At 38.5% G+C, this 26,878-nt stretch overlaps 1 protein-coding gene across 1 annotated transcript; it reads right to left on the bottom strand.

The window, feature by feature from the left end:
- Positions 1–3,024: 3,024 nt before the first annotated feature.
- LOC136758899 (adhesion G-protein coupled receptor G2) lies at positions 3,025–22,577 on the bottom strand. The gene is made up of 14 exons (XM_066713643.1): positions 22,427–22,577; positions 16,135–16,226; positions 15,688–15,720; positions 14,226–14,325; positions 13,559–13,709; positions 13,097–13,225; positions 12,740–12,850; positions 11,260–11,305; positions 11,030–11,118; positions 10,684–10,802; positions 10,188–10,456; positions 9,183–9,285; positions 3,802–4,082; positions 3,025–3,559 (listed from the first exon to the last, which is right to left on the bottom strand). Exons 2-14 carry the CDS (start codon positions 16,223–16,225, stop codon positions 3,471–3,473), a joined length of 1,611 nt encoding a protein of 536 aa, XP_066569740.1. The 5' UTR covers position 16,226; positions 22,427–22,577; the 3' UTR covers positions 3,025–3,470.
- Positions 22,578–26,878: the final 4,301 nt, after the last annotated feature.

Here is a 26,878-nt window from a genome sequence, read left to right as displayed (position 1 = left end):
TTCTATGCAAATGTGAGACCTGTCTGTAAAAGGAAATTTTAATGAACGTAAGCCTGGAAGAGACAATAGCACATCTCACATAAGCTATGACATAAGATAACTTTTGACATAACTGTATGTTTAATGCAAATTTGCAGGGTTCATAGGGTTCTTGTAAATTGTGAAAATGGATATTGACCTTTAAGAATAGCCGCTTGGCTTTCACATGGAGGCAAAATAAACCCTTGTTACTAAATGTTAAATGAGGCTTTCAGTCTTACGACTATATTTATTTTTTTCACCCTCATTTCCAAGTACCTTAAATTCATGAGTATCTGGTAATTTGGTAATTCATCAATGAGCAAGATAAGTACTATGAATGGTTTAAATTTCTTAGTGGGACCCAAATTTAAGAAACTTGAGATCAAGTACTAATATTTTCCTGTGGTGGAATTTTAGAGACACAATACCTTTTGTATCTAAATGTTTGTCATTTTTGTGTTTGAACATTTGTACCTTACACTGTAAACACATGTTGTAAAATGCCTGTATGTTACTTATGTTTTTACTGTAAATATTGCTTCATGATGTTACAATATGTTACTGTTAATTATCCCAATTTCTAGGATACTTCATTGTCGGGTAAGGAAGCAACATTTAGTAGGAAAATAATTCAGATGTTTTTTTCCACGCATATGTACAGTAGCTGGTGGGTACAGCAAAATACTGTACTGAAATAATTACTATCTTGTTGATTGGTGCTGTAGTAATTTCAACATGATTAGGGTATATTTGCCTAAGTCATGTTTTAAAACTTTAATTAATTAACTTTTTTATCTTGGCTGTATCATTTCTAATATGGTGCAACAGTAAGTGACTGTATTTATGCAGGATATGTTTTACATTGTATTTAGTTTTCATTCAAATCACAAACAAACAAAAACAATAGTTCAGTTACAACTTGTTCTGCACACATACACACACAAAATATTTGCAAAGAAATGTTATATATTTTAGTCTATTTTTTGCATTCTCTTTTGCATCTCTCATTCTCATTTGCAAATCTGCTTTCCCAACATTGTGAATTTGCAGACACCCTTCTCATTTTTTATTGAATTCAAGTTGTATTTATATTTATATTCAGTTTGTATAATTATTATTTATATATGTAATATAAATATATACATTTAGTATACTGTATATGACACAAAATAATAAGCTTTATTTGCTAAATATTTGTAGTGACAGGAAATTTGTGAAATTCAGGAAATTAGTGTAATTATTCCATCTAATATGTTTATGATCCTCGTTTGGTTATGACAGAATAGTCAGTTTTTAGGATTCTAGATAACCATTTTCCTCATGCATCCGTCAGTGTTACCTTCTTTTTACAAACATTAATCATTCTTATTATCTGTCATCCTCATAAAGATTGTAAAGTTGCCTTCTCTGAGTCAGGTAACCTGTGAATTCTCTGTCAAAATCCATAATCCCCTTTAGCCAAACAACAACAGATCCTAAGCAACCACTTAATCACTTTGTTTTGCACATAACTTTTTTAAATTAATTAATTTACAATAAGCTTCTCTTATGCTGTTCATGGCTGGGTGGACAATTGTGTTGTGAATTCTATGAGGTATTGTATGACATAATGGTTTAACGGTCTGACCCACTAGCTTACAGTGAGGGAAAAAAGTATTTGATCCCCTGCTGATTTTGTACATTTGCCCACTGACAAAGAAATGATCAGTCTATAAATTTAATGGTAGGTGTATTTTAACAGTGAGAGACAGAATAACAACAAAAAAATCCAGAAAAACGCATTTCAAAAAAGTTTTAAATTGATTTGCATGTTAATGAGGGAAATAAGTATTTGATCCCCTATCAATCTGCAAGATTTCTGGCTCCCAGGTGTCTTTTATACAGGTAAAGAGCTGAGATTAGGAGCACTCTCTTAAAGGAAGCGCTCCTAATCTCAGCTCGTTACCTGTATAAAAGACACCTGTCCACAGAAGCAATCAATCAATCAGATTCCAAACTCTCCAACATGGCCAAGACCAAAGAGCTGTCCAAGGATGTCAGGGACAAGATTGTAGACCTACACAAGGCTGGAAATGGCTACAAGACCATCGCCTTGCAGCTTGGTGAGAAGGTGACAACATTTGGTGTGATTATTCGCAAATGGAAGAAACACAAAATAACTGTCAGTCTCCCTCGGTCTGGGGTTCCATGCAAGATCTCACCTCGTGGAGTTTCAATGATCATGAGAACGGTGAGGAATCAGCCCAAAACTACACGGGAGGATCTTGTTAATGATCTCAAGGCAGCTGGGACCATCGTCACCAAGAAAACAATTGGTAACACACTACGCCGTGAAGGACTGAAATCCTGCGTGCCGCAAGGTCCCCCTGCTCAAGAAAGCACATGTACAGGCCCGTCTGAAGTTTGCCACTGAACATCTGAATGATTCAGAGGAGAACTGGGTGAAAGTGTTGTGGTCAGATGAGACCAAAATCGAGCTCTTTGGCATCAACTCAACTCGCCGTGTTTGGAGGAGGAGGAATGACCCCAAGAACACCATCCCCACCGTCAAACATGGAGGTGGAAACATTATGCTTTGGGGGTGTTTTTCTGCTAAGGGGACAGGACAACTGCACCGCATCAAAGGGACGATGGAGGGGGCCATGTACCATCAAATACTTTTTTCCCTCACTGTACATCAAGCATTTCTGGAAGGGTGGTGCATGATAGTTGAAGATTAGACAGGTTTATAGTTAGAGTGCATTTCAGAATACATATGCAAGAGCACATAGTGTTTATATATTTGGCCTGCTGAGTTGGCTGAATTAGAAAAGTCACAATATCATAATATCTGTTTGGAAATGTAATGTATTTCCTGTGAACATAATCAAAATAATCTCTTCCTTTTCCTGTTTTAAAGGGAAGTTTTTTTAAGAAATGTCTGTTTGACAGCAGTGTTGCAGCAGATGCTCAGGCTTCTGTATCACACTATATTTAAAAAAAACATTGAGCACTCTGTACAGCTCATGTACTGAACAATGTTTATTTATTGAACAATGCAATTATGTATCTGCTTGCTTGTTTGTTTGTTTACAGGTGTGTAGACCACAAAAGTACATCTGTCACAATAGTTGTGAATAGAAATAGTTAAATTTTAGTTTATTAAATCTAAAAACAACAAATAGAAGGTATCTGCCCCAGCCCACCAATAAGATGTCTTATTTTAATACAATAATACTGAAATGCTCAATGTATAAACAATATTGCTACTACTACTACTGCTACTACTAAAATAATAGTACTAAACTTAAATTGTAACTGTACATCAAACCCTTGCAATTCAAATTTTCATTTTCATTTTCAATTGCAGTAAGAAACATTGTCATGGGGCAGGGGGACAAGCCTGACCCACAGCCTAGAAGAAGCCGGGGAAGAATCGCTGAGCCAGGTTGCCAAGCCATAAGATCCTGTCAGGTCCCCGAGCTTTGGGTGGCCATGGTGGCGGAACCTCGACTGGCTCTCTGCTTCGAAAGGAAGTACCTCAGAAAAATAAAAAAACCTGTGAAGGCAGAGGGGGAAGGGGTTGTAAATTAAGATTCAGCATTTTCTGAATGTGGGGCAGACTGGGTAAGGAAAAACACTGGTACTACACTTGATGTTTGCAGCATTGACATTGACATGGGTGGATGTTGCGTGTGCTGTGTCAAACTAGCAGCCATTTTTGGCTTGATTAAGGGGGAGCATTTACAACAAAACACAAACAAACAGAGGACAAAAAAGTGTTTCCTCTGTCCAATATACCTTGTAGTGAATTGAGGATGGTGAAGAGATAGATGCCTGTTAGCTCCAGGGGCCCAAATGAGAAGAAGGCCAGGCCCCAGGTTGTGCCCAGTAGGAAGGTGATGCCCAGCACAGTGCCTACATCCTGACAGGCACTGCGATTCTCCCCGGAGACCTTGTTGGACCTCATGGACATTATCTTCTTCACCGTGATGCTCAGCATGACCAGGTTAAACAGACACACCAGGAACACCAAACTCAGGATTGTCACATTCCTCACAACGACATTATTTACAAAGCAACTGGAAGACATAAAATAAATTGGCTTAGTGGAGGTTTTAAAAAGCAAAATACAAACAAACAAACAAAGCAAACAAAAACTTATAAACTATAAATAACCAGCATCTGGGCACATCACTCCCAAGGGGGCAGATAAAAAAAGCCTGAAATGTCTTATTCACACCATCAGTACAGTGCAGGCAGAAACATGGCCACATCGGTTTTTTGTTGTTGTTGTTGTTCTGTTAACCTTTTAAAAAGGGTGGTAAACAGCCTGGCTGTTAAGTGTCATGACTACGCCCTGTGTGTGTGGAATTGTGATACTGCACCAACGCAATCTACATACATGCAGTGGCAGTAAACAGCATGAGGCTGAATTACAGTGCTTCGGATGGAAGAGACACTTCAGCCCCTGATACAGTACACCTGATTTGTTTCAATTTGCCACAGTAATAATCTGACCTTATCTGCACCAAGAAACATACAGTGGAAATAATGCTGGCATAACCGTGTCCTCTTCAAATTATGATTTTTTGTTATTGTGGACAAATTACAACTTAACCAGTAAGGTCTCCAGTAAGATCTTAAAGTGGGGGATAATGTTTATTCTCTGATCTAGCCCTATATGGGAAGAGTGATTTTAGCACACTTCATTGGGACCAGTATTAAATATAGTTGTTTGGGTGCAAAATAACACGTGGCTTAGGTTTATTACCATTTAATTTTGTGTATGAGTGGTTTGTATTTTGTAATGACTATATTGTTTTAACTCTATGGATAATATCCACAATTTGGTCAGTCACAATAATGAAACAGCCTTTAATGAAAGTGTACGTTCAGTACATTTAGAGACAAAGCTCTTGGCATTAAATAAACTAGGTCTTTATACAAAACAAACAAACAAACAGACAAAACAAAAAACAGTAATAAGTTCTATGGAGGGAATATCTTCAAAGTTACGGTTTGAGGTCGAAGGCATATTATTCTGATAATGTGGCACCAAAAGACTCTGATTAGAAATCTGTGTCTCTGAATTAGACCCTTCTGTAATTAATATTAACAATGGACTGGGCTTTCTTTTCTTCTGAAAATTAAAATAGATGTGTACGAGTCGTGAGGTGTCAGATTAATAGATACCTACTAAATTGCCCTTTGAAAACAACATGTATTCTTCCAATAGAGTGCCTTTTGTGACCCTGTGAAATATTTTGTATAAAATAACTAATTGTATTAAGTAATTAATTCATCATAAAGGTTTAAGTAATACCTAATCACTATAACTTGTAAAAACAAATTAAATAGCATTGAAAGTAAAACATCTGAAACAAATTAAAGAAAAAATCAGCATTTTGTATTGTCCCTATTAATCTTTTTACAAAGTCCTGTAAGAATATAACTCACTAAATCCTAATACATTTTTAAAATCACAACATTACTACAAAATACAACTTAGTGCATTATTTTTCAATGATACATCTGTAGAATAAATTTATATTTATTAAAATAAATTGAACTATTTAGTACTGTCCCTGAATACACTGTCAGCCCTAAATCCCTCTGCAGAATTATTAATTTGTCCACAAGTGACATGATCATAACATGTGACATAATATTAAAGGAGGAAGACATCAGAAGCAACTTCACTTAAGTGTCTAAGGAGTTTTTCATATATTTGTTTTAAAGCTAATTTGTACTGTACTGCTGGCACTCAAATCAGAGCATGGAGAGACTCTGCTCCTCCCCCGCTCGACCCTGCAGTTGCGCTGCTTGCGGCCACCGAACCTTGTTCTCCCCCCTGGAGTGGAGAGGTCATCTGCCCTGTCTCTTCTTGCCCTGCTTGTGTGTTATATCTCAGTAAAGCTTGCTGTCGCTCACTCCTAGCTGTGCTAGGTGAGCATGAGGTGACTGCTCCTGTTTAAGTGTGAGTCGCAAGAGCTTCTCTTGTTGCTTCACTTTGTATACTATTGCACAGTAGAGCTGCTATCACCCCATTCCTAACTGCTAGTTGACAGAAGGTGAGTGCTCCTGTGTTCAGCGGAGGGTAAACGAGCAGACCCTGTCAACTCCTGTCAACTCTGCTCCGTATTTGGTCTTAGTATTGTATGAAGGTGAGGGTAGAGATGCTATTTGTCCTCCCCTTTCTGCATTACTGTTCCCAGTAGAGTGTGACTGATGTCCTTACTCCTGGGTGATCAGAATATGGTTCCAAGGAGCCCCCGTGGCCATTTTTACCTGGGCGAGATTTCCTCTATAGACCAACCCAACCAAGGCCTGCTCCAGCTCTGGGCCTGGCCCCTGAGCGGGATCGCTTGATAGCCTGGGGTCTGTCAGTAGTATCCCTACCACTGGCCGACAGTGTAGAGCTGATGTGGCCTCGCTCCTAGCTGTGTTAGGGGAGCAAGTGACCACCACTCCCATGTTGCGCGGCTCCATGTTGAGCTGGCTCCTGCAACCCACCGTGTATATATATTTTTGTAATGGAAAAGCCTGCTGCTGTCCTGCATCTTGCTTCCTGCACCCCGCGATATATGTATTATGACAGCACAGTGGAGCTGGCCGCTCTGTACTGTTTAGTTGCTCCTGTGCTGCGCAGAGGCGACATGAATGTTCCTGCTGCCCGCATTGTATTTACTGTTGTGCTCAGCTGTGGCTACTTCAGTGTCTGACTAGCCAGCTGTATATTATGTTGAATTACAGTGCGTCTGTGGCCCCACTCCTGCAGGAGCAGGGGTCCACTGCCACGTTAATGCGCGAAGGGTGTACAGGTCACTTGATTACCCGCGCCATATATTGTGCAAGTAGATATACAACCTTGCTCCTAGCTGCACTAGTAGAGCAGCCGGCCTTGCTATTGTAAGCGGAGGGCATAAGAATTGACCTCCGTAGCCCCACTTTGTATATGCTGATTGTGGACAGTTCCAGGTAGAGCGTGACTGCAGTCCTTGCTCCTGGGCAGCCCAGGTGCGGCCCCAAGGGGCCTCTGTGGCTCCTGTCTGGAGTTGTGTTGCCGAGGCCCCCTAGAGGTACATCTCAGGGCAGGCTCCCTTATCAGCTCACTGTCTCCTCCCTTGTGATGGTTTTGTTATACAGTAACCCCTCCCCCTTGGGCAGTGACTCCTGCTTCCGATAGGTTGCGAATGCAACCCCGGTTATCTAAAAAAGGAAGCACTGCCCAAGGGTTGCAAGGTCACGCAGCAGTTCAAGACTGCATCCCAAATCGCACACTTGCTCCCTTGTTTCCTTCCCCTTCGAGGCGGAAGTACTAGGGTGGCCATCTTAAAAGGTGTCCCAATCCCTTAGGGAACGAGTGAAGGAGCCTAATCGAGCTGTTTTGTGCCCTTCAGTACTCCCTTTGGCAGAGTGTACAAAAGAGCACACTTATGCGGAAGTGTTTTAGTGCTGAAGTCCCAGGACTTTTTGCATTAAAGGCGGAGACAAGTCAATTGGGAAAATATGGCAGCGGTGGGTGCATAGAAATGTAATATAATGCTAGCTAGACAGTTGTAGGAATTGTTAAATTATGTATCAAGGCAATTATAATACATAGATAATAATAAAATGATTATATAATCGTGATTTAAATATATGATTAGAGAGTTCAGCCAAAAAACTTTTTGGCACCTATCAATTAATTAATTACTGAAGCAGTAGCCTATAAAACTTGGAAATACATTGTTTGTTATTATCACCTCCTAAGTATTATTATTATTATTATTATTATGATTATTATTACTGTAATTAAATACAGAGACAGATGACTTTAAAAGATTGCGTAGGTACTTTTTGCAAAGGCAAAGGCAAAGGACAATGACGCTGAAGTGTGTCCCATTGAACGCTTATAGCTTCACCCTACACCCTCGCTCACTCAAGTGCACACTCTGTGACGTCACTTGTCAAAAGGTTTCGAGAACCAGTGTGCGATTTGGGACGCAGCCCAAGTCCCCTGGCAAAAGAGGAAGTTCCTCTGCAGACGTCACAGACAGGAAATAAGAAGGGACCTGTTTTGTGTGACATGCACAGGGGCCAATGGTAGCTTTGATATAGAGATGTTTCGATTGGGTTCCAACGGGAGTGCACTTAAACCCCTCCCCCTTCGGCTTCGTTTTTCAGATAACCAGGGTTGCATTCGCAAACTATCATTTTCAGTAACTTAAAATGTTGTGTTTCTGATACAAAAGGTTTATTTCCCAAAATACATACTGATTTTAAAAATGTTCACAAGGTCCAAAAGGCACCCAGTTGGAAGAATGCAGAAAAAGTACCAAGGTGGTCTCATGGTTTCCCTGGACTCTTTCAATACTGTGCTGCCCCATAGTGGAGGAGGAGTGAAGTGACACGCTGATGCAGTTAAACTTTTTTGAACTTTTTCCATGGTTTTACAGTGGTTTCCTGTGGGTTCGGCCTTCTATATACAGACAGGTGACAAATTAAAGGAAAAACCTGAATAAATAAGTGGAGGAACATAACGAATGCAGAACTACACAGAGAGGGATATTATAGTAGGGTTACAGTGCATAAACCCCTCATTACAAAGACAAATGCACAGTGAGGGGGTCCGGAGGCTCTGTTATGCAGTGGGAGGCATTTCCCTGGAATGGTTTGGGTCCATTTGTCCCCTTAGAAGGAAGGGTCACTGCAAATCATTACAAAGTTATTCTGAGTGATCACCTTTATCCTATGGTGAAACATTTCTATCCTGATATGATGCTATGGCATCAGTCACCAGATCTCAACCCAGTTGAACACCTATGGGAGATTTTGGACTGACGTGTTAGACAGCGCTCTCCACCACCATCATCAAAACACCAAATGAGGGAATATCTTTTGGAAGAATGGTGTTCATCCCTACAGTAGAGTCCAGAGACTCGTAGAATCTGTGCCAAGAGCATTGAAGCTGTTCTGGCGGCTCGTGGTTCCCAACACCTTACTGAGACACTTTATGTTAGTTTTTCCATTAATTTGTCACCTGTCTGTACATAGAAAGAAAATAATAATTTAATGAAACAATACATCTGAACCCATTTATTAGGGGGATGTTTTAGTTATACAAGAAGCTCTGTTACATTTATATAAATATTAACTTGCAGAGTTAAGAAAAGAGAATATCTGAGCAGAGGTCTCACAAGGCAATGTTGCTGGCATTTGATTGTATGTAGTGGATAGATACTCTCCCATAAACCTCCATGTTTATACAGGCAGTCAGGATTGTCACCACAGCAGGGACACCTAGGATGACAAGTGATTTGTCTGAGAAACCCAAGGCATCTTTCTCAGATCCTACACAAGACCCCCTGACTGCTTTAGGACTGAAGTGCAGCAAACAGCAAGGTAGTTTAAAGCAAATTTAGAAAATGAAGCCATGAAATGAGCCTTTGAAAGAAAAAATGCCATCTAGTAAGAACTTTGCTTATCAATGTTTAAAATGAAGCTAGGCTTACAAAGACTAAATAAATACATTAATAAGTACATACAATCATAGAAAGATGCAGACCAATCGTTTAATTAATTATTTAATATATATATATGGCATTACTGATTTTTTTTTTTTAAACAAATAATATATGTCATAAAAGTACTGGGAGCTTCATTAACGGGGTAGAAAGCTGACCTTGCTAAACATTTTAAGAACATTTGGCCTGCATTTCCTCATCTCTACAGTAGAGGGCAGACGTTGTATTCAATCTCCACTGCTCTGTTCAGGCATGTTACTTTTTTAGATAACTTGTCTGCAGTCTTTGACCTTTGCTGCATTGTAACACATAAAATAATCAATTTTATGATTATTTACTTTCTATGTCGATTTTTTTCTATTTGCTGGGATTAACACAAAATATATTTATTAATAGAGAAAGACAAGACGATTGTATTGACAAGTGGTTTAATTGATATGTTAAGGTCTTCTATTTTAGTTGTTGTTTTTGGGGTTTTTCATGAGTGTGAATGTGTTTAGACTCTGAAACTCACTCTCAAGTCAAGGGCATGGGAACCTTGCAGCTAGTCCAGAAAGTGCAATGGGGTGGTGAGCATATTGGTCAGCCTGCTATTTCCTCATATTGGCTTTCTTGTACTAATGTCTTTCCTCTAGTCAGACCTGCGCAATCGAGCACTTATTGAATTGGAGAGCTTACCCCAGGCCACAAGGCAGAGCTTGAGGATGTACTTCCTTATGTACATGTTAAACACTTTGCACAGCAGCATGTACAGGTGGAAGCCCTCCACAGCCATCCAGAAGAAGGAGCAGAGCAGGAAGTAGTGGAGGAGGACAGCAAAACTGATGCACAGTGTGTCCACTTTCAGCATTTCTGATGCCCCGGAGCACAGGAAGAACACGTTAAGGAAGAAGAGAGCCAGGGTCAGGTTCATGTGAATCTTGAGGGAGTCATCATTTGCTTTTCTCCTGGGGAGGAGGGAACAGGGAGAAGGAGGCCAAACAAACAATCAAACATGAGTCTTTGGAGTATATTCCAGCTTCCTACTCTTGTGACCACACTTTGTACTGAAGAGTTTTCTTAAGATAGTAGGTTATTTCATCACGCACAAAAAAAAAATCAAAATAAAATAAGAAGGCTAACCATCCAATTCGGCAGGACTCTGTGGGTAAGGATACAGCTTAGGGATACCAACCTGTTGATGAAGTACAGGATGAAGGTAATGGTCAGGAACACCAAGGACAGGGAGCAGCCCACCTGTGTGATGTAAGTCAAGGACACAACATCTGGCAGACGGATATTAGATTTAGGGACCTGCAAAAAGAAATATAGAGTATATATTGACAGTAAAGAAGAAGTTTGTTCCAAGAAGTGTGGAATGGACAAATAAAAATGGTCAGCAGCTATCATTTACTGCCCTTACACCTGAAAAATCCTTTGTTTATTTAAGATTGAATGCTGCACAGAGGGCAGACTTTGACAAATGAGAGAGAGGCAGAGGAGGGGAGAGGGGTGTTAACTGTAACTATATTAATACATACCAGTAACACAGCAAAATAGGTCAAATGATTACAACTGCAAATGATCTCATTTTCTTGTTGCACAGTTCTACAGCCAGTGTCTTTCCAGCCTTTGTTTGGGAAGAAAACGTAAGGCATTAACTCAACACTACTTCACCTGGTCACAACAGGAATGTATGGTGCTTGTAAGGCTCTCATTAATGCCTTATTTAAGTGTCAGTGTCTGGGCTCAGTATGTAAACTGAACTTACTTTTCTCAGTGAAATCCCAGAAACTGCATTTGGGAGTTACATTTGCCTAAGGGAAAATAAATGAAAAAATAAATGATTAACTGAAAATAAATTAATAAATATATAAATACATACAAACATAAATACAAATATGAATGCATGGATATACACTCACCTAAAGGATTATTAGGAACACCTGTTCAATTTCTCATTAATGCAATTATCTAACCAACCAATCACATGGCAGTTGCTTTAATGCATTTAGGGGTGTGGTCCTGGTCAAGACAATCTCCTGAACTCCAAACTGAATGTCTGAATGGGAAAGAAAGGTGATTTAAGCAATTTTGAGCGTGGCATGGTTGTTGGTGCCAGACGGGCCGGTCTGAGTATTTCACAATCTGCTCAGTTACTGGGATTTTCACGCACAACCATTTCTAGGGTTTACAAAGAATGGTGTGAAAAGGGAAAAACATCCAGTATGCGGCAGTCCTGTGGGCGAAAATGCCTTGTTGATGCTAGAGGTCAGAGGAGAATGGGCCGACTGATTCAAGCTGATAGAAGAGCAACTTTGACTGAAATAACCACTCGTTACAACCGAGGTATGCAGCAAAGCATTTGTGAAGCCACAACACGTACAACCTTGAGGCGGATGGGCTACAACAGCAGAAGACCCCACCGGGTACCACTCATCTCCACTACAAATAGGAAAAAGAGGCTACAATTGCACAAGCTCACCAAAATTGGACAGTTGAAGACTGGAAAAATGTTGCCTGGTCTGATGAGTCTCGATTTCTGTTGAGACATTCAGATGGTAGAGTCAGAATTTGGCGTAAACAGAATGAGAACATGGATCCATCATGCCTTGTTACCACTGTGCAGGCTGGTGGTGGTGGTGTAATGGTGTGGGGGATGTTTTCTTGGCACACTTTAGGCCCCTTAGTGCCAATTGGGCATCGTTTAAATGCCACGGCCTACCTGAGCATTGTTTCTGACCATGTCCATCCCTTTATGACCACCATGTACCCATCCTCTGATGGCTACTTTCAGCAGGATAATGCACCATGTCACAAAGGTCGAATCATTTCAAATTGGTTTCTTGAACATGACAATGAGTTCACTGTACTAAACTGGCCCCCACAGTCACCAGATCTCAACCCAATAGAGCATCTTTGGGATGTGGTGGAACGGGAGCTTCGTGCCCTGGATGTGCATCCCACATATCTCCATCAACTGCAAGATGCTATCCTATCAATATGGGCCAACATTTCTAAAGAATGCTTTCAGCACCTTGTTGAATCAATGCCACGTAGAATTAAGGCAGTTCTGAAGGCGAAAGGGGGTCAAACACAGTATTAGTATGGTGTTCCTAATAATCCTTTAGGTGAGTGTATACATACATTGATCACGTTCTCGAGGGACAGATTAGCCAGCTCTTGTTGATGCCTCACAATGGTTGTTACAAACAATGCGTATTTATATTTGTCAGAAAAACAGCTCTCACCTTAAGGGCCTCCTCAAATCTGAATGTGATATTGACAGGATTTCTCAGCCCAGAGACAGTTGTGTTGCTGACACTCAAACCAACCGTTTCGTTGTTAAGAGCTTCTAAAGGCTGGAAAAATAATCACAATGAAAACTGTACCCGCTATTTCATTACAATTACTCATCATATGCAATCCTTCAAGACGAAACAGATGAAGCTTCTGCTGTGTTTCACATTTGTGTATTTTGCTTTTTAAAACAGTTAAAACCTCAGGAAGGCACAATCTGGCAGATGATTGGTTGTTGCATTTGAAGTTTACATTCTGTTGCAAATTCTCAGTTCAGGAAGTTAAGCTTGTTTATCTCAGTGACTTACATTAAAAAAATCAGGGTCCCTGTAGGCGCAGTAAGCAATCATCTTGTTCTCATCATTCTTTGATACAATTTCTTTCGGCAGGTTCACCTTGATTGTGCTTATCTGTCCCTGGACTTGTTCTGTTGAAACCTGCAGTGCAGAGTCAGTGAATTAATTGCTTGAGGATAACAAAGGTTCAGAAGGCTAATTTAGTTGTGGGACACAGTGGAGCTGCACCTTTGCCATCCTCAAAAAGGTGTTGTGCTATGGATGCTCAACAGCATATACTGCTCACCAAAATATGAGGGTATATCAGAGTTGTGGTACCTAGCCAAAGGGTGTATTATCTGCTCAGATTACTTGTTATTATCAAATAGATCAAGCAATTAACTGAATCTTGCTCTTTCTGTGCTCTGTGTTAGAGTCTGGCCTCTGAGTCTGAAAAGTATTAATGTTGTCATGTGACATATACATATTTCTTACATCTGTTACATTGCCATATAATTTTAGGCCGGTGAAATTTTCCCCATAAGCTTTGTGAAGATGTGCCACAAAATGTTTCGCTCCAACCAAAGTCTTGTGCAACCCGTTGAAATCCGAGCACTCCAGAGTTTTTTCTAACATCTTTAGCCAACTGTAAAAACAAAGACAAAATTAAACATCTTCATAGGTGAGTAGAAAAATCTAAGTAGATGATAAGTTCTTGTCTAATTTCTTTGTGCCAGTATTGTCAGAAGTGTCAAAATTACCCTGATGATTGGAAGGGTGAGGATTGCTCATTTATCAGCAGATCTACAGTTTTAATTTGCACTGTTCCTTTAACATAAACATAATGTTTATGTTTTGTTAATATTTATTTATGAAACAATTAATTAAAATATCATGGATATTAAATTATAATACAAAATATAAATAGTTATTTGTATAGGTAAATACAGCCTCACGGTTACAGAGAGGTCAAAGGGTAGGTGATAAGCTGCCCTAGGGGATTTGACTAAACTATATTTTAATCGAAAATATATATATAAAGTATGTTTTGATTTTGTTGTTTGATTTTTCATTATGTTTGTTATCTTATTGTAAAATAGTATGTCTCTGATGATCATTCTCAGTAAGTTCCTAATAAGTAAAAAATCATCCCCATACTTACACAGGGCAGGATTTAATTATTCTGTTCTCAATCATCATGTCATATGTTTTCATCCACTTACAGACGACATCAAGACTTTTCTTTACATTCTTCTGACATGCTGTGCAAGTACAAAAATACATTTTAACACAGTTGTTTCCCTAAACAGGAATAAAAACTCAAAGAAAAAAATAAAAGTGTCACTCAGACATTCAGAAGGGAAAGTCGACACAAAGTTAATGAAAAGCCTCAGTTCACTATAGTTTATGCGGTTCATTTTTGTCTTTTAAAAATGGTCTGTTAAACTTAACATGGATGTTAAACTTTTACAAATAGGGGCCTCTACTGTATGTGTACACCAATGCTGTTATGTGTTTGGTCACATCATTCATTGACCATGCTAGTGTAAATTAATAAAAGTCAATGTAATGTATGGTCAACAGTTCTTGAAGAAAAAGCACTGTACCTCTATAGGTGAATGGTGTTTGGCATTTGGGGGGACCCCCCCATCAAATAACGTCGGACTTTAATGAAAGAGAACCCCCCCATGATCTTGTTCCCCTTTCACCACTCATATGCACCCCCAAGCCTAATGACAAACATCAGTTTTGTCTATAAACCAATCATTAGTTTGCATTTACTCTGTTCTGGTGGCTACTTTAATTATAGTTTTAATGCATTTCTGTCTGAGAGGTTACTTCAGTCAAGCATTGTCTTTTCATTATTTCAATCAACTACTGTCTTTAGAATTATTCAATCAGCTATTGCTTTTCAGTTAATTCAGCCACTGCCTTCTAGAATATTCAATTAGCAGAAACAGAAAAAGTGTGTTTTGGGGCACAGGTATTTGGTTAAAATCTGCTGCCTGAAGAATGCTGACCATCACCAATTATCTCATCAAACTACAGTAGCACTGTTTTATGAAATATGAACTGTGAGAACCCGTGGATTTTGTTGCCTTTATACTCTGACGTTCTCATGCATTTTTCTGGCCATTTTATAAATCCTCTTGGACTTTGTTTACTAATGTGGACCATTGTAGTTCCTGATGCTGTCCGAGGCGGCCAACAGTCCTCGCAAGATTTAAATTTTTTTTAACCTTTTAACTTTGTCTTTTAAATACCAAAAATGACTGAAATACATTTTATTTGTGATTATTATAATAAACTACTTAATGGTACTATTGTCTTGTGTGCTCCTGGCTTGTGATCCTCCAATTTAAAAGAACCTGAATTAAAGGGGAAAACTACTGTATAGCAGGTGCTTGTGTGAACTGGCTAATCTGGAGCGTTCAACTTTCAGCCTGTGACATTTTCGCTTTTGAAGAAGAGTTGTTATTGAATCCTAGCAAAGCAAAACCTAGTAGCAGGGTGAGGGTCACATCCTGTTAAAACCATTATACAAACCTTATCGGGCATATATGCTGATTAAACTGATATAAATTCAAAGCAAAGAGGTACAGATTAAATACCAATGCACTTACCATTTATTTGACATGCAGAAGTCTCATTTGTATCTGCAAATTAAATTGGAAAGAAGGGGTTACTTATTGCTCTAGGCAAATTATATCAAAGTAGAATGGACACAATCTGCTCCTGCACAGTTACTGTTTGCAGATCTCACATGTCACATATACAATCATAAAGAAAAACCCTTAAAAATCAATCATTTTTAAGGAAAGCTGGCATCTTGCTTTCTTGACATCCATAAACACTTGCACAAATAGAGTTATTTAGGTTGTGTTTAGGGTTTGATTTGTACTGATAGAAAGGGAGAAGGGAAGATGTTTTGTTCTCTATGCCCTTGCAAAGAGCAGTTGACAGGGTGCCTGCCAGGGTCTGGATTTGTCCTCTGTATCCATACACCCATCCCCTGTGACTGTGTCTCGAGTGGGCACACCAGTTAGAATACCTTGTTTGGATATGGTTACCTTGGCAAACGTATCGATCACAGTCACTCATCTTGACCACCAGAAGGAGTGAAGTACTAATGAGCCTGGTAGTGAGGAGGAAGGGATTCATCCTGGGTAGACAACGTGAACAAGACAGGAGTTACACACGCTGCAGTCAATCTCATCAGAACTGCCGTCATGAGGATGCAACGTGTGTCTGAGCAACAGATGCCTCTCAATTTACTGCGATTATTAAGTTGTCTCCTAACAGAAGAGAAACCGAAGCTAAATGCACATTTCCTGTAGTAACATACTGTACACCACATTGCAGCCCTGTGGATACATACAGAGCTGAATGTACTGATGCTCTCTTAACTTTAATTAGGTTAAATTGCTAGTTTTCTACTCTATCTCAGCAGGAAGCTTCTACAGAGATCACTTTCTATTTAGCGAAGGAGTTTGATCTACACGTTTTAAACAAGAAGGCACTCATCTTCTAGTGTCAGCATGACTAACAAGTCAAAGAGTAAAATAACTTTCATTATGTTTAAAAGTCTGGGGGTCCTGTGCTGCAGTTACCTCTTCACTACAGGTGTTCCCACTCTAGAGCCATGCAAGAAGTTTGCCAGGTGTCTTCTACTGATACCTCATCTTCTATGCATTAAATGTTAAAAGTACAGAATCAAGATTCCACATTTTCTAACTTCAAGTTAATTCCAAGTCCTAATGAAATGCTTCAATCAAATAAATCTTCAGTTTTTACTGGTTCACATCTTCAAAACAAATTTTCATTCACTTTCATGAAACATATAGTTAATTTGTCAACCCCTTTCATGTCTCTTCTTGCACAATCTTGTTTTTTTGCTCTGCCCTTTTCCCTTTTCCCATCCGGTGGTGAGAATAATCAAGCTGAAAGATTTGTTGTGACACTTTTAGGTCAACATTATTTTAACCTGCTGTGAAATGTTTCAGTTGTTAAAGCTTCTGTTGTGTTCGTGTTTGTTAGATTGTTCTAGAATACACATCATTTTGTTAGACTAAGCTTTTTGCATCTGGCTTCATAGTCTGTACATTTTGTAAAAATATCACATGCCATAAGATAACAAAATTAGTCACTTTAGGTGAAATCAGTCTGTCAGCAACACACAAATAATAGTAATAATGTATTATTATTATTATTATTATTAATAATAATAATAATGATAATAATAATGTTCAAACAAAAATAAAAAGTAATTAAAGCAGTCATATGTATTTTGTGTAAAATAACTTTTGTAAGTGGATTTTAGGATTGGAATCAGTGGAGTTGTGGTTAGGGCTCTGGAGGCTGAAATGGAGGGTTGTTGGTTCAATCCCAGGTGGGGGAATTGCTGTTGTACCATTAAGCAAGGTACTTTACCTTGATTGAAGTAAATGCCCAGCTGTTTAAAATGGTAAAATAATGTGTACAATAACAACTGTAAGTCACCCTGGATAAGTGTGTCAGTTAAGAAATCAGTAATTTTATATAAAATCAAATGTTTTTATCTTGAGGACAGTACAGACATTACGTTGTGCAGTAATTATATATTATGAGCTGTAGTTCCAAGATCATTTAGTTGTTGTCAGAATATGTTTTCCAAATATATTAACAGCAGTTGAATTTATCTGAGCACAATCTAAGTGAATGCCGCAAAATATCTCACCATATATATATATATATATATATATATATATATATATATATATATATATATATATATATATATGTATATATATGTATTATGAATGTATGTATGTATATAATTAGTATGTGGGTGTGGGGTAGGGTAGGGTAAGCCGCATCCCAGATTAAATGTTACACAGTGCTACAGTAAGGGTGAACTCCCAGAGGTATCATTCTGGTCACTACGGTGACATAAAAAAAAAACTTTCCAATGGAGAGTGTCAGCTGCTGTTGTCAATGTGTTTTCTTTGATGTAATTTTGTTGTTGTTGTTCATTGTGGATGTATGTCCTCAGGAGGGGGAGGGACGATACGTAGCCAGTGGAGAAGTGACTGGCTTGTTTTTTTATATTCTCCTGATTTATTTATTTATTTATTTCACTTTAATATCAGTGGTTGTTTTCAGAACGTATTTGTGCAGTTATTTTTCTTATAAGAGAGGCTGACTGACCAGAGGGGATGGGCTATATTTGCATGTTAGCTATATATCTATTTTTCAAACTCCACATTTAACATTTATATTAATATTTAACATTTAGATTTAGCATTTAGATTTAACATTCTGCACTGCATGACCAATATCTGAGCTGAACTGCCTTCTTGTCTTCCAGCAACACCCCCCTCTGAGGGTGCGATGAGTCACCTCGTCCCCCCACCATGGAAGTCTAACTTGGCACAACCCTCCTCCAGGGCACCCCACCACGGGCCAACGGGGTATCCACGTCTGACAAGCCATCACCACCCAAACCCTCCCGAAACCTGCTGGTTTATCTGGGCTAACGCTACGCATGTTTGCCTCACAAACACGCAAAAAGATGTGTCCTGGATGGCTGTGAGTCGGTGTCTCCCCACCCAAGTGTTCATGCACAGAAGGGGCCTAGCCCTTTTTGATACCTGCCCCTACAAGGGTTGCCTGGGAAGCGAGACAGAGGCTCATATCTTTAGGGATTGCCCCTCTGCTCGCAGGGTCTGGCTCCTGTTTTTCCCGTTCCTCCACAGGTTTGCTGTTCCTGTGTGGGCGACTGCCCAGCAGATCCTTTATGGACCAGCCAGGGGAATCACATCTCCAACCCTAAGGTGCTGGTGGTGTGTCGTCTGCGCAGTGAAACAGGCCCTGTGGGAGGGACGGAACATCTGTCTGTTCAATAAACAGGAGCTGGACCCAGTTGTCATCGCGAATTGAATTTAATTGCTTTTAAAGGATGTCTTGATTTTAAATGCACTTGTTTTGGTTTGTTTTTTTGGTTGTTTTTGTTCTGTTCTTTTGTCAAATGCATTGACCGTTTGGATTTTTATTTTAAATGCATCAGATTGTTTTGGTTTTGTCTTTATTTTATTGTTTTATTTGTTTTTTGATTTATCTGGTGCATTTTCAGTTAATTACAATGCATTTGACCATTTTGTTTAATTGTGTTTCATTTGTCAGTATTGCCCTTTTATCACAAGTTCATTGTTTGATTGATTTATTGCACATGTTTATTTGAGTTCTTGTATTTTTGGTTTAATTTAAATCACATTAAGATTTTACAAGTTTTAAGTGATTTTAGAATTGTTTTTAAAAAATTTAATCATACAGTAAGTATTACAATTCTCCATTAAAAACAATATTTTACAAAGGCTGTTGATGGTCCAACCCCTCCACCCCCGATGGCCAGCGAGAGGCCTCCTCCAGAGGGAAGAGCACAGCCAGCAGCACCGATAAAGAACTTTCTGATCTCCTTGCTGCTGTAATAACTATACTGCCTGGAGGGGAGGCAACCATTAGGCCTAGACCCTAAGCCGTGGACCCCGAGAGATTCATTTTCTCCTACATGCCATCCATAGTAGTTTTTAGTTTTTCTCCTAAATGGAAATTTACTTAAATGTTCCCTTACTTTATTCTAGATCATGTAAAATGTTTACAGGTCTATATTTATTTTACTTTATTTATATTTTATATATATTACTTTATTTGTATTTATGTATTATTTTATTTTGCTGTACGTTTGTTGTATGTTTACCAGTCTGTAAAGCGCTCTGTGGCTACCCTGCGAAGGGCGCTATACAAATAAAAAATGATTGCTTGATTGATTGATTTAACATTTATATTTAACTTTTACATTTAACATTTATATTTGTATTTAACATTTATATTTATATTTAAAATTTACATTTATATTTAAAATTTATTTTTAGACTAAATTTTTATTTTAAAACTATATATTTATTTTATTTAGGATTTAGCTAAATATTTAATCAAATAACGAAGATTAAGCATTTATTTATTTATTTATTTAAAAAACGAAATCATTATCAATGTTGAAAAAATTGCTTAAGTATTTACTAAATGTGGAAAAAAAAAACCCCACAAGGTTTAAGTTAAATGTATGAAAAAAGACACTCGAAAAAAAGTGTGCGCTGTTTTACATTTGGCGCCCCGTACTTGCATGTCTCTTCTTACTGTTTTTTCGTTATAATAACACAATGGGTCGATTGCAATTAATCAGCAGAGTTAATACGGAGCTGCATACTCAACACGGATCATCTCCAGTGCGCTGCTTCAGGTCTATTCAATCGACGCATTAAGCCTAATAAATAATGCATCATAATAAGTTGATTAAATGATCGCGGAGATTGCTTGTTCCTCCATGATATACCAATTTCAGTTGCACAGCTTAAAGTAAGCTTTCTGGGGGTCTTCTGTGTATTTAGCAAACTTTTCCAAACAGATGTTTTTGAAACATGTTTTACGTTTCATTTATATAGCACAACACTTTGATGTAAAGAAGGTGGATAAAGAAATAACTGAGTGGTCCACAGGCTTATTGGCAAATAGGGGGATAGCGCTCTTTTAGGATAAAACAAATATCAATGTAATCGTATATTTTCAAAATACATAACGGTCCGCCTGCTGATACAACAGTGGCAATTGAGAGTTTTTTTTATAACTGTTTCGAACTTGTTTATATCCAACAACTATTATTTAAGTAATGGGCATTATGCACATCAAATGTTTTAATTTAGCTATGACGTGTGGATTAGTAATAAAGGCTTAGGGGGTCTTCCAAGCAGTCGACCCAATTAATCATTGCGGGTCCAACAACAAATAGTTGTATTACTGCAGTACACAAATATCACAGGGACTAAACACACATTAATTCTTAATCCGTAATGTCTTGCTCAGATGACATGGTTAAGTCATTGAGTAATGTGTTGCTTAAAGCTCGCACTGCTGCTTCTGCCGGGTGAGGGCGCTGTGTCGAGGAGGGGGAGGGCTGCTCCAGCATTTGCAAAAGGGACTGAGGCAAGCTGGAGCAACCCCCTCATAGGAGATGGACAGGGCTGGGGGGAGAGTGGGAGACTGTAAATAGTTTGACCACTACATTGTAATTGTCCATCCATCCTTGTCCGTCCACCTGGGTTATATAGGAAGGAGTCTTATACCGCCCCTCTGGTTTTCCTCCCCATCTGTGTCTCTCTCTAAGTGTCAGTTCACTGCTGTTCTTTTAAGAACACACAAGCAGACACTTTAAATAAAAGAGCTGTCTTGCCCTTAAACTGCAGTCTGCACCTACTCTGAACTCACTAATGATTGAAAGTGCTACAATATTTTACTGTACTAGTGTTAGGTAAGATTAAGGAACTAAATTAAAAAAGCAGTAATGGGAAAACCCCACCATCTCTGCAAATTGCCCCAAGTATATATGTAAGATAAGACTATAGTTAATGCCGTAACTGCTTTGAATCATAGTCAATGTATCATATATAATAATTGACTACTTTGATTCAGATACATAAACCATTCTGAAGAGAAAACATGTACATTTCCAATAAACTGTATTACATTTGCAAGCAGACTTACCACTTTCCTTGACAATTTTCATGGCAAACTGCCCTAAAGCCATGTGGAACAACTTTCTCCTGAGTGTCCTTAGTATGCTTTTGTTTTTCTTCCTCACCCTCTGTCTTTCTATACATCAGTTGCTATTTCCAGACTTTCAATCACTGATGTATTTAGCTACGGCTTACAAACAAAATGGCAACATATTTCTGTGTGTAATAGCTTTGTGCTTGTTTTGCATTAACTATTGGTGTAAACCTTATGTCAACTTAAAATAAACTGTTTAAGAGAACAGTATGTAGATATGTATATCTTATACCCCTGCTATTGTACCTGTAATTACCTTTCTATAAAATATTGCTATATAAGTAAGTGTAGCTGTAAATATTAATTATAAAAATGTAATCTTATGTTCTTACATAAATAAATTAAATTAAAATAAAATAATATGAATAATCTTAATTTTATACAACACATTTCATAAGCTTATTCCAGAATTCTGTACAACAGAAACACACAAACAGGTATGTGGGGGGCAGGGTGGGGGACAACAACAGAGACATAATGCATCAATTACATGGCTGAAATAAGCATTTTTATAGTTGTCATGAAATTAAAACAAAATGTCTGTCATTAGAGTAACAAACATGTGCACATACACCTACCCGCAGCATTTCAGTCTATATAAGACTCCCACAATAAGTGGACCACAAGATGCCTAAACTTTAGATTTTTATTGTGGTAAACTTTATTTTCCATTCTATTTGCTTTCAGAAACTAAACAAAGTGAACAGCTAAAACTCTTACCTTCAAATGGAGGCAGAAAGCAGCATGGGATCTGAAGAAAAAAATTCTGTGACACTAGCACTGTCACTGAATGCCCTCGTGTAAACTGTGACAAAAGCAGCCTGGAGGAAGCAGTCAGTCACAGAAAGGAAATGCAGGCCAGTACTGCACTGCACTCTACTGCTACATTTTCCGGAAGTTGAAACATTCATATTCAAATGAATACAAAAAACATCTACTTCATTTGCATTGGCGCTATTTATTTATTTGGGGGCGTTGTGGTTTCTCTCAAAGTTACACCCTAGTAGCTTCAGAAGTAGGTGAGTAGCTAAATGCTGCAAGCTGTATATGTGCAATAAAACATTGATATGGGGACATATAAATCAGAAATCAAGTTATAATAATTTGAAATTTGTGTGTTTACCTCACCCCTTGAAAATGTCTAGACAAGGAACATGAGGGGTTTTGAGAAATGAGTGTCTATGGCTGCTATCGTCTTCTCAAATGGAGGAAAGGAAAGAGATGGGCACCTGTATAAGCCAATTTGAATTATGTGGTTAAGTTCAATAAAAGTTCTGATCAATACAAACAATTTTCACATAGGCCTTTGCATATACTACAACATGTATTTTGTATCACACTGATCAAAATAAATGTCAGTATTTAACCAGGGTTGCACAGAAGAAAAGGTTGTGAAAGCCCTAATCTATCAACTTTCCCAGAGTAGGACTAGTTTTCTGTTTGCACTAAATTAATTGTTGTCTTTTTCAGGTGATGCACTGTGTCAGCTGCCTCTAGAGGGAAGCCAGCAGGAAGCTATTGACCTGAAAATTATCAAGCTAGTGTTAAGAAGGAAACAGAAGATGGCGCTGCTTATCTACATTACTGTGTGTGCCGATGGTCTTGCTTTTATTACAACTCAGCTTGGGCTGTATTACAAGAACCTTAAGGTGTAGGAAATGTAAGTGCTCACTATAGTTTCTAATATAACTTGTATGGCCATTTCCACATGTTATTGTATATTTGTTTGAGGGTGGAAATATTATTTATCTACGTATTGATTACCATATCTGTGGTGTTCAGAATTGGAATCTGTAGTTTTTTTGGGGGGTTATGTCAACATTGTGAGTAACAAATAATAATAACTTCTAAGGTGTTTAGTGAACTTCTATATTGATTTTTTTATTGTGATTGATCTACACAGGGCTCCTCAGAATTCCTAGTTGCAGGCAAACTGTTTTGAGGGTTCAGCATGGTGGCTTTGTCTTCTGATACTGACAAAGGCTAGACTATGGTGCTCTGCAACATTTTTCTCTTGGCATTTTATGAGTTGATCTTTTTGTAAATAGCTTCCAGACAGCCCTTAATTCATCACTTCATAGTGCATTGAATCAGATAATCTGAGACCTTGTCTTGTTTTGGTTTGTTATTTTAGTTTGGTTTCTTTTCAGTTTCAAGTTATTTTTTCAGACTCCTTAACTGGGATAACATGCAAATGAGGTGTACCTAGTGTAGCAATGTCAAATCTAAAACAAAGACAGCGCAAAGCTGCAGGTCAGGTACACTCGCCAAACAATCCCTAACAAAGGAAAGCAATACCAGATGTTGGAACGCTTCATTCTGTCATAACAACCTCCATCCAGTCCAAGAGAAAGAGCATTATTAGAATCAGACTCTACATCGAGTTTTAATTAAAAGAGACTTAGGCAAACCTTCAGGGAGACATTAATGCATTTTCCTGGAAAATTCCCAAAGTTTTCTTCCTTTCTTTTTATGAAACACTTAACAGCAAATGTTGCTGACAATGAAATGTTTTTGTAACTTGACTTTTTTTTTTTTTTTTGGCACGTGTTGGGAGTGACAGAGTTATTTGGCTGCTGTGCTGCCGACTGTTACATACATGTCCATTAAAACCTTTCCCCGCACGAGGGGAGTGGAGGGGGGTGCAAGCTTGACCAACAAACAGTGGAAAGTGAAGGGGTCTCATTGGCTCTAGTAATGAAAAACTGTATTTTGCAAAAGAAACAACAACATCCACTTCCATTCACAAACAGAACACAAAGTCAGGACTGACCATGCTCTGTTCGTGTTGTTCTTAGTGTAGAGTGACTGGATCTCTGGCATCCTCTCATGGTCCCTGCAGATATAATAAATAACTTCAAATACTCAATAGGCAAAGTTTGGAAATGGTGGCAATTTAGTTTCATTTGGGCAATGGTTCACAAGCCATTAATAACTCCAGTGGAATGAAAACATATGTGACTCTCCAGGAGCAGAAGAACGGATGACTCTGCACATGTGCTCTTCGATTAACTGTCCAAACAAAGACTGGCTATCTGGGCTCATATGTGATTTCACTTTTGTGATGTCTTTTATACCAGTGAAACTGACACTCCCAGTATTCTGCACATCAGAGCACTTAAAATGGATAGCTGCATGATGATTATGGAGGAAGACATTTGAATCCCCTGTACAGTCTTTGTCCATCAGCCACTACTCTAGGGGGTGCTCAATCAAATTCAGAGATCAGAGGCCACAAAACACTCACCCTGCTGAAACCTGTTACTCGCTGATCCTCCGAGGCACTGATAATAATCTGTGCGACGGGAGACTGCAGACGATTTATAGATACTCCGTTACAGCTGAGGGAGAAAAATTCCACCTCACTGTGTCCAATCTTTTTTTTTTTCTAATGCTGGGGATATCATTTAGACAGAAAAATAAAGAATGCACAATGTGGAAAGCAGAGTTAAAAATCCACAAGATCTTCTATAAGGTTTTACCTATGTCCTTTGTGTAAGGTTTCAAGCATATGCTGTAAAAATAAAAGGTAATCGTTTCTTAAATATTTGTCAAAGGAAACAGCCACCCATAACACATTTTACTCAGGTGAAAGGGTAAACTCAGATTAGGAACCCGATTATTATTATTATTATTTTTATGTATGTATGTATTTATTTATTTATTTATTAGCAGACTCCCAGGGCAATTTACAGAATATAAGAGCAATAAAAAGATTAAATCAAAACTTTAGTCAAATACAAATTTCAAAGCACTTGACTAGATGGCAGTTGTCTATATGCTAGAGATCTTTTTTTTCTAGTCAGCAATGGGAGTCTCCATTGGCTATTGAGATCTGATGGGTGATAGAAAGTTGTGTTTGTTTTAATCTGGTTTAAGATATTGGCTGGAATCCCTCAACCATGTTATGTGTTTCATGGGCTTAATCCACAGAAAGCCTGCAGGGCTGTACTCGAGTAAGCTTCCTTGCCTGGTGTGTGTCTCAGTGGATGATACTCGGGAGGGTGCCCACTCAGCTGTGGCACTCCTTCCTGAAGGAACTGCTCCCCTGGAGTTAGTCGAATCACACCTTCTCCCGCGTTAGGGCATATCTCTTCCCTCCTGCTTTTAACATTTGCCCAGTTCTTTGAAGTTGATTGTGAAAACACTGTGAAGATGTCTTGGCATGATAAGGTACGCTATTCATCTATATATATACTTGTGTGTGTGTGTGTGTTCAAGGGTGTGTATTTGATTGTGATGTTTTTGCTCCTGCTGTGGTGTATAACCATTCCATGTGATTTCATCTTATTTTGGGATGGATTAGTAACATCAGCAATGTTAAGAATCAGATGTAACTCATGCATGAATGGGTTAAACTGTCTGCCACAGCGATTGGTGGGCTGTTGATGGCCAGGCTTCCTCACTTGATTGGAGGTCATCCGGAATGGACCTCGAAAATAACAGGCAGGTGGATGCCAGGGTGACACTGCTGATGACAGGGTAACAGAAACCTGGAGGCAGACACTTTAAACAAACACACAGCACAATACAGCCCGGAGGGGAGTGTGAAAGGGCTTAAGAAGCAGGTCATTTCAATATAGTGTTTATTTGAGATTATTCATCAGCAAAACAAATGTTGAGAACATTGGCATCAAATCTTGTTTATGTGTGTCATGCTAATTGACTGCTTTTAATTATTTCTGTGTTGGGGGAGAAATGTGAATTTTGGGTAATTCTACCAAAGAAACTCTACAAATACACCAGACACGCCAGTATTGATATTTATTTCTGTAACCCCACTCAAATACAAAATAACAAAAGTATTGTTGGGAATTCCGTTTGTTTGCTTGTTTTTTATGTTTTGTTTTCCTACTATCTACTATTACTCTACATATGATTAGTACATATATATTATATATTACTGCATATAATGCATAATACAGTTTATTATGTTAATACAGAACTGAATAAAAACAGCAAAGCTTTCAATGACGAAGATCAGTAAAGCTGCACAAAAGATAAACAGAAAACGTATTCAAATCCAAGAGTTTTTATGGTTGGTTGTTTATTAAACATGACATTGCTTCATTTTCGGTGCGGCAGGAAGTCGTCAGAAATTGAAGTAGCAATAAGCCACTACACTGTATTAAACGAGGAGGTTCGTTCAAGGCATGCTCTCTACTGTACTGT

This window comes from Amia ocellicauda, chromosome 9 (assembly GCF_036373705.1).
Source record: "Amia ocellicauda isolate fAmiCal2 chromosome 9, fAmiCal2.hap1, whole genome shotgun sequence".
In the NCBI taxonomy this organism is placed as follows: Eukaryota; Metazoa; Chordata; class Actinopteri; order Amiiformes; family Amiidae; genus Amia; species Amia ocellicauda.
This window is presented reverse-complemented; position numbering and strand designations above follow the sequence as displayed.

Coding starts and splice junctions, on each gene's coding strand:
- LOC136758899 (XM_066713643.1), bottom strand. CDS start 16,225: ATGAATCCCTTCCTCCTCACTACCAGGCTCATTAGTACTTCACTCCTT. Junction 15,721..16,134: donor TGATCGATACGTTTGCCAAG/GTAACCATATCC, acceptor TTTAATTTGCAG/ATACAAATGAGACTTCTGCA. Junction 10,803..11,029: donor CCTATTTTGCTGTGTTACTG/GTATGTATTAAT, acceptor TTCTTTTTGCAG/GTCCCTAAATCTAATATCCG.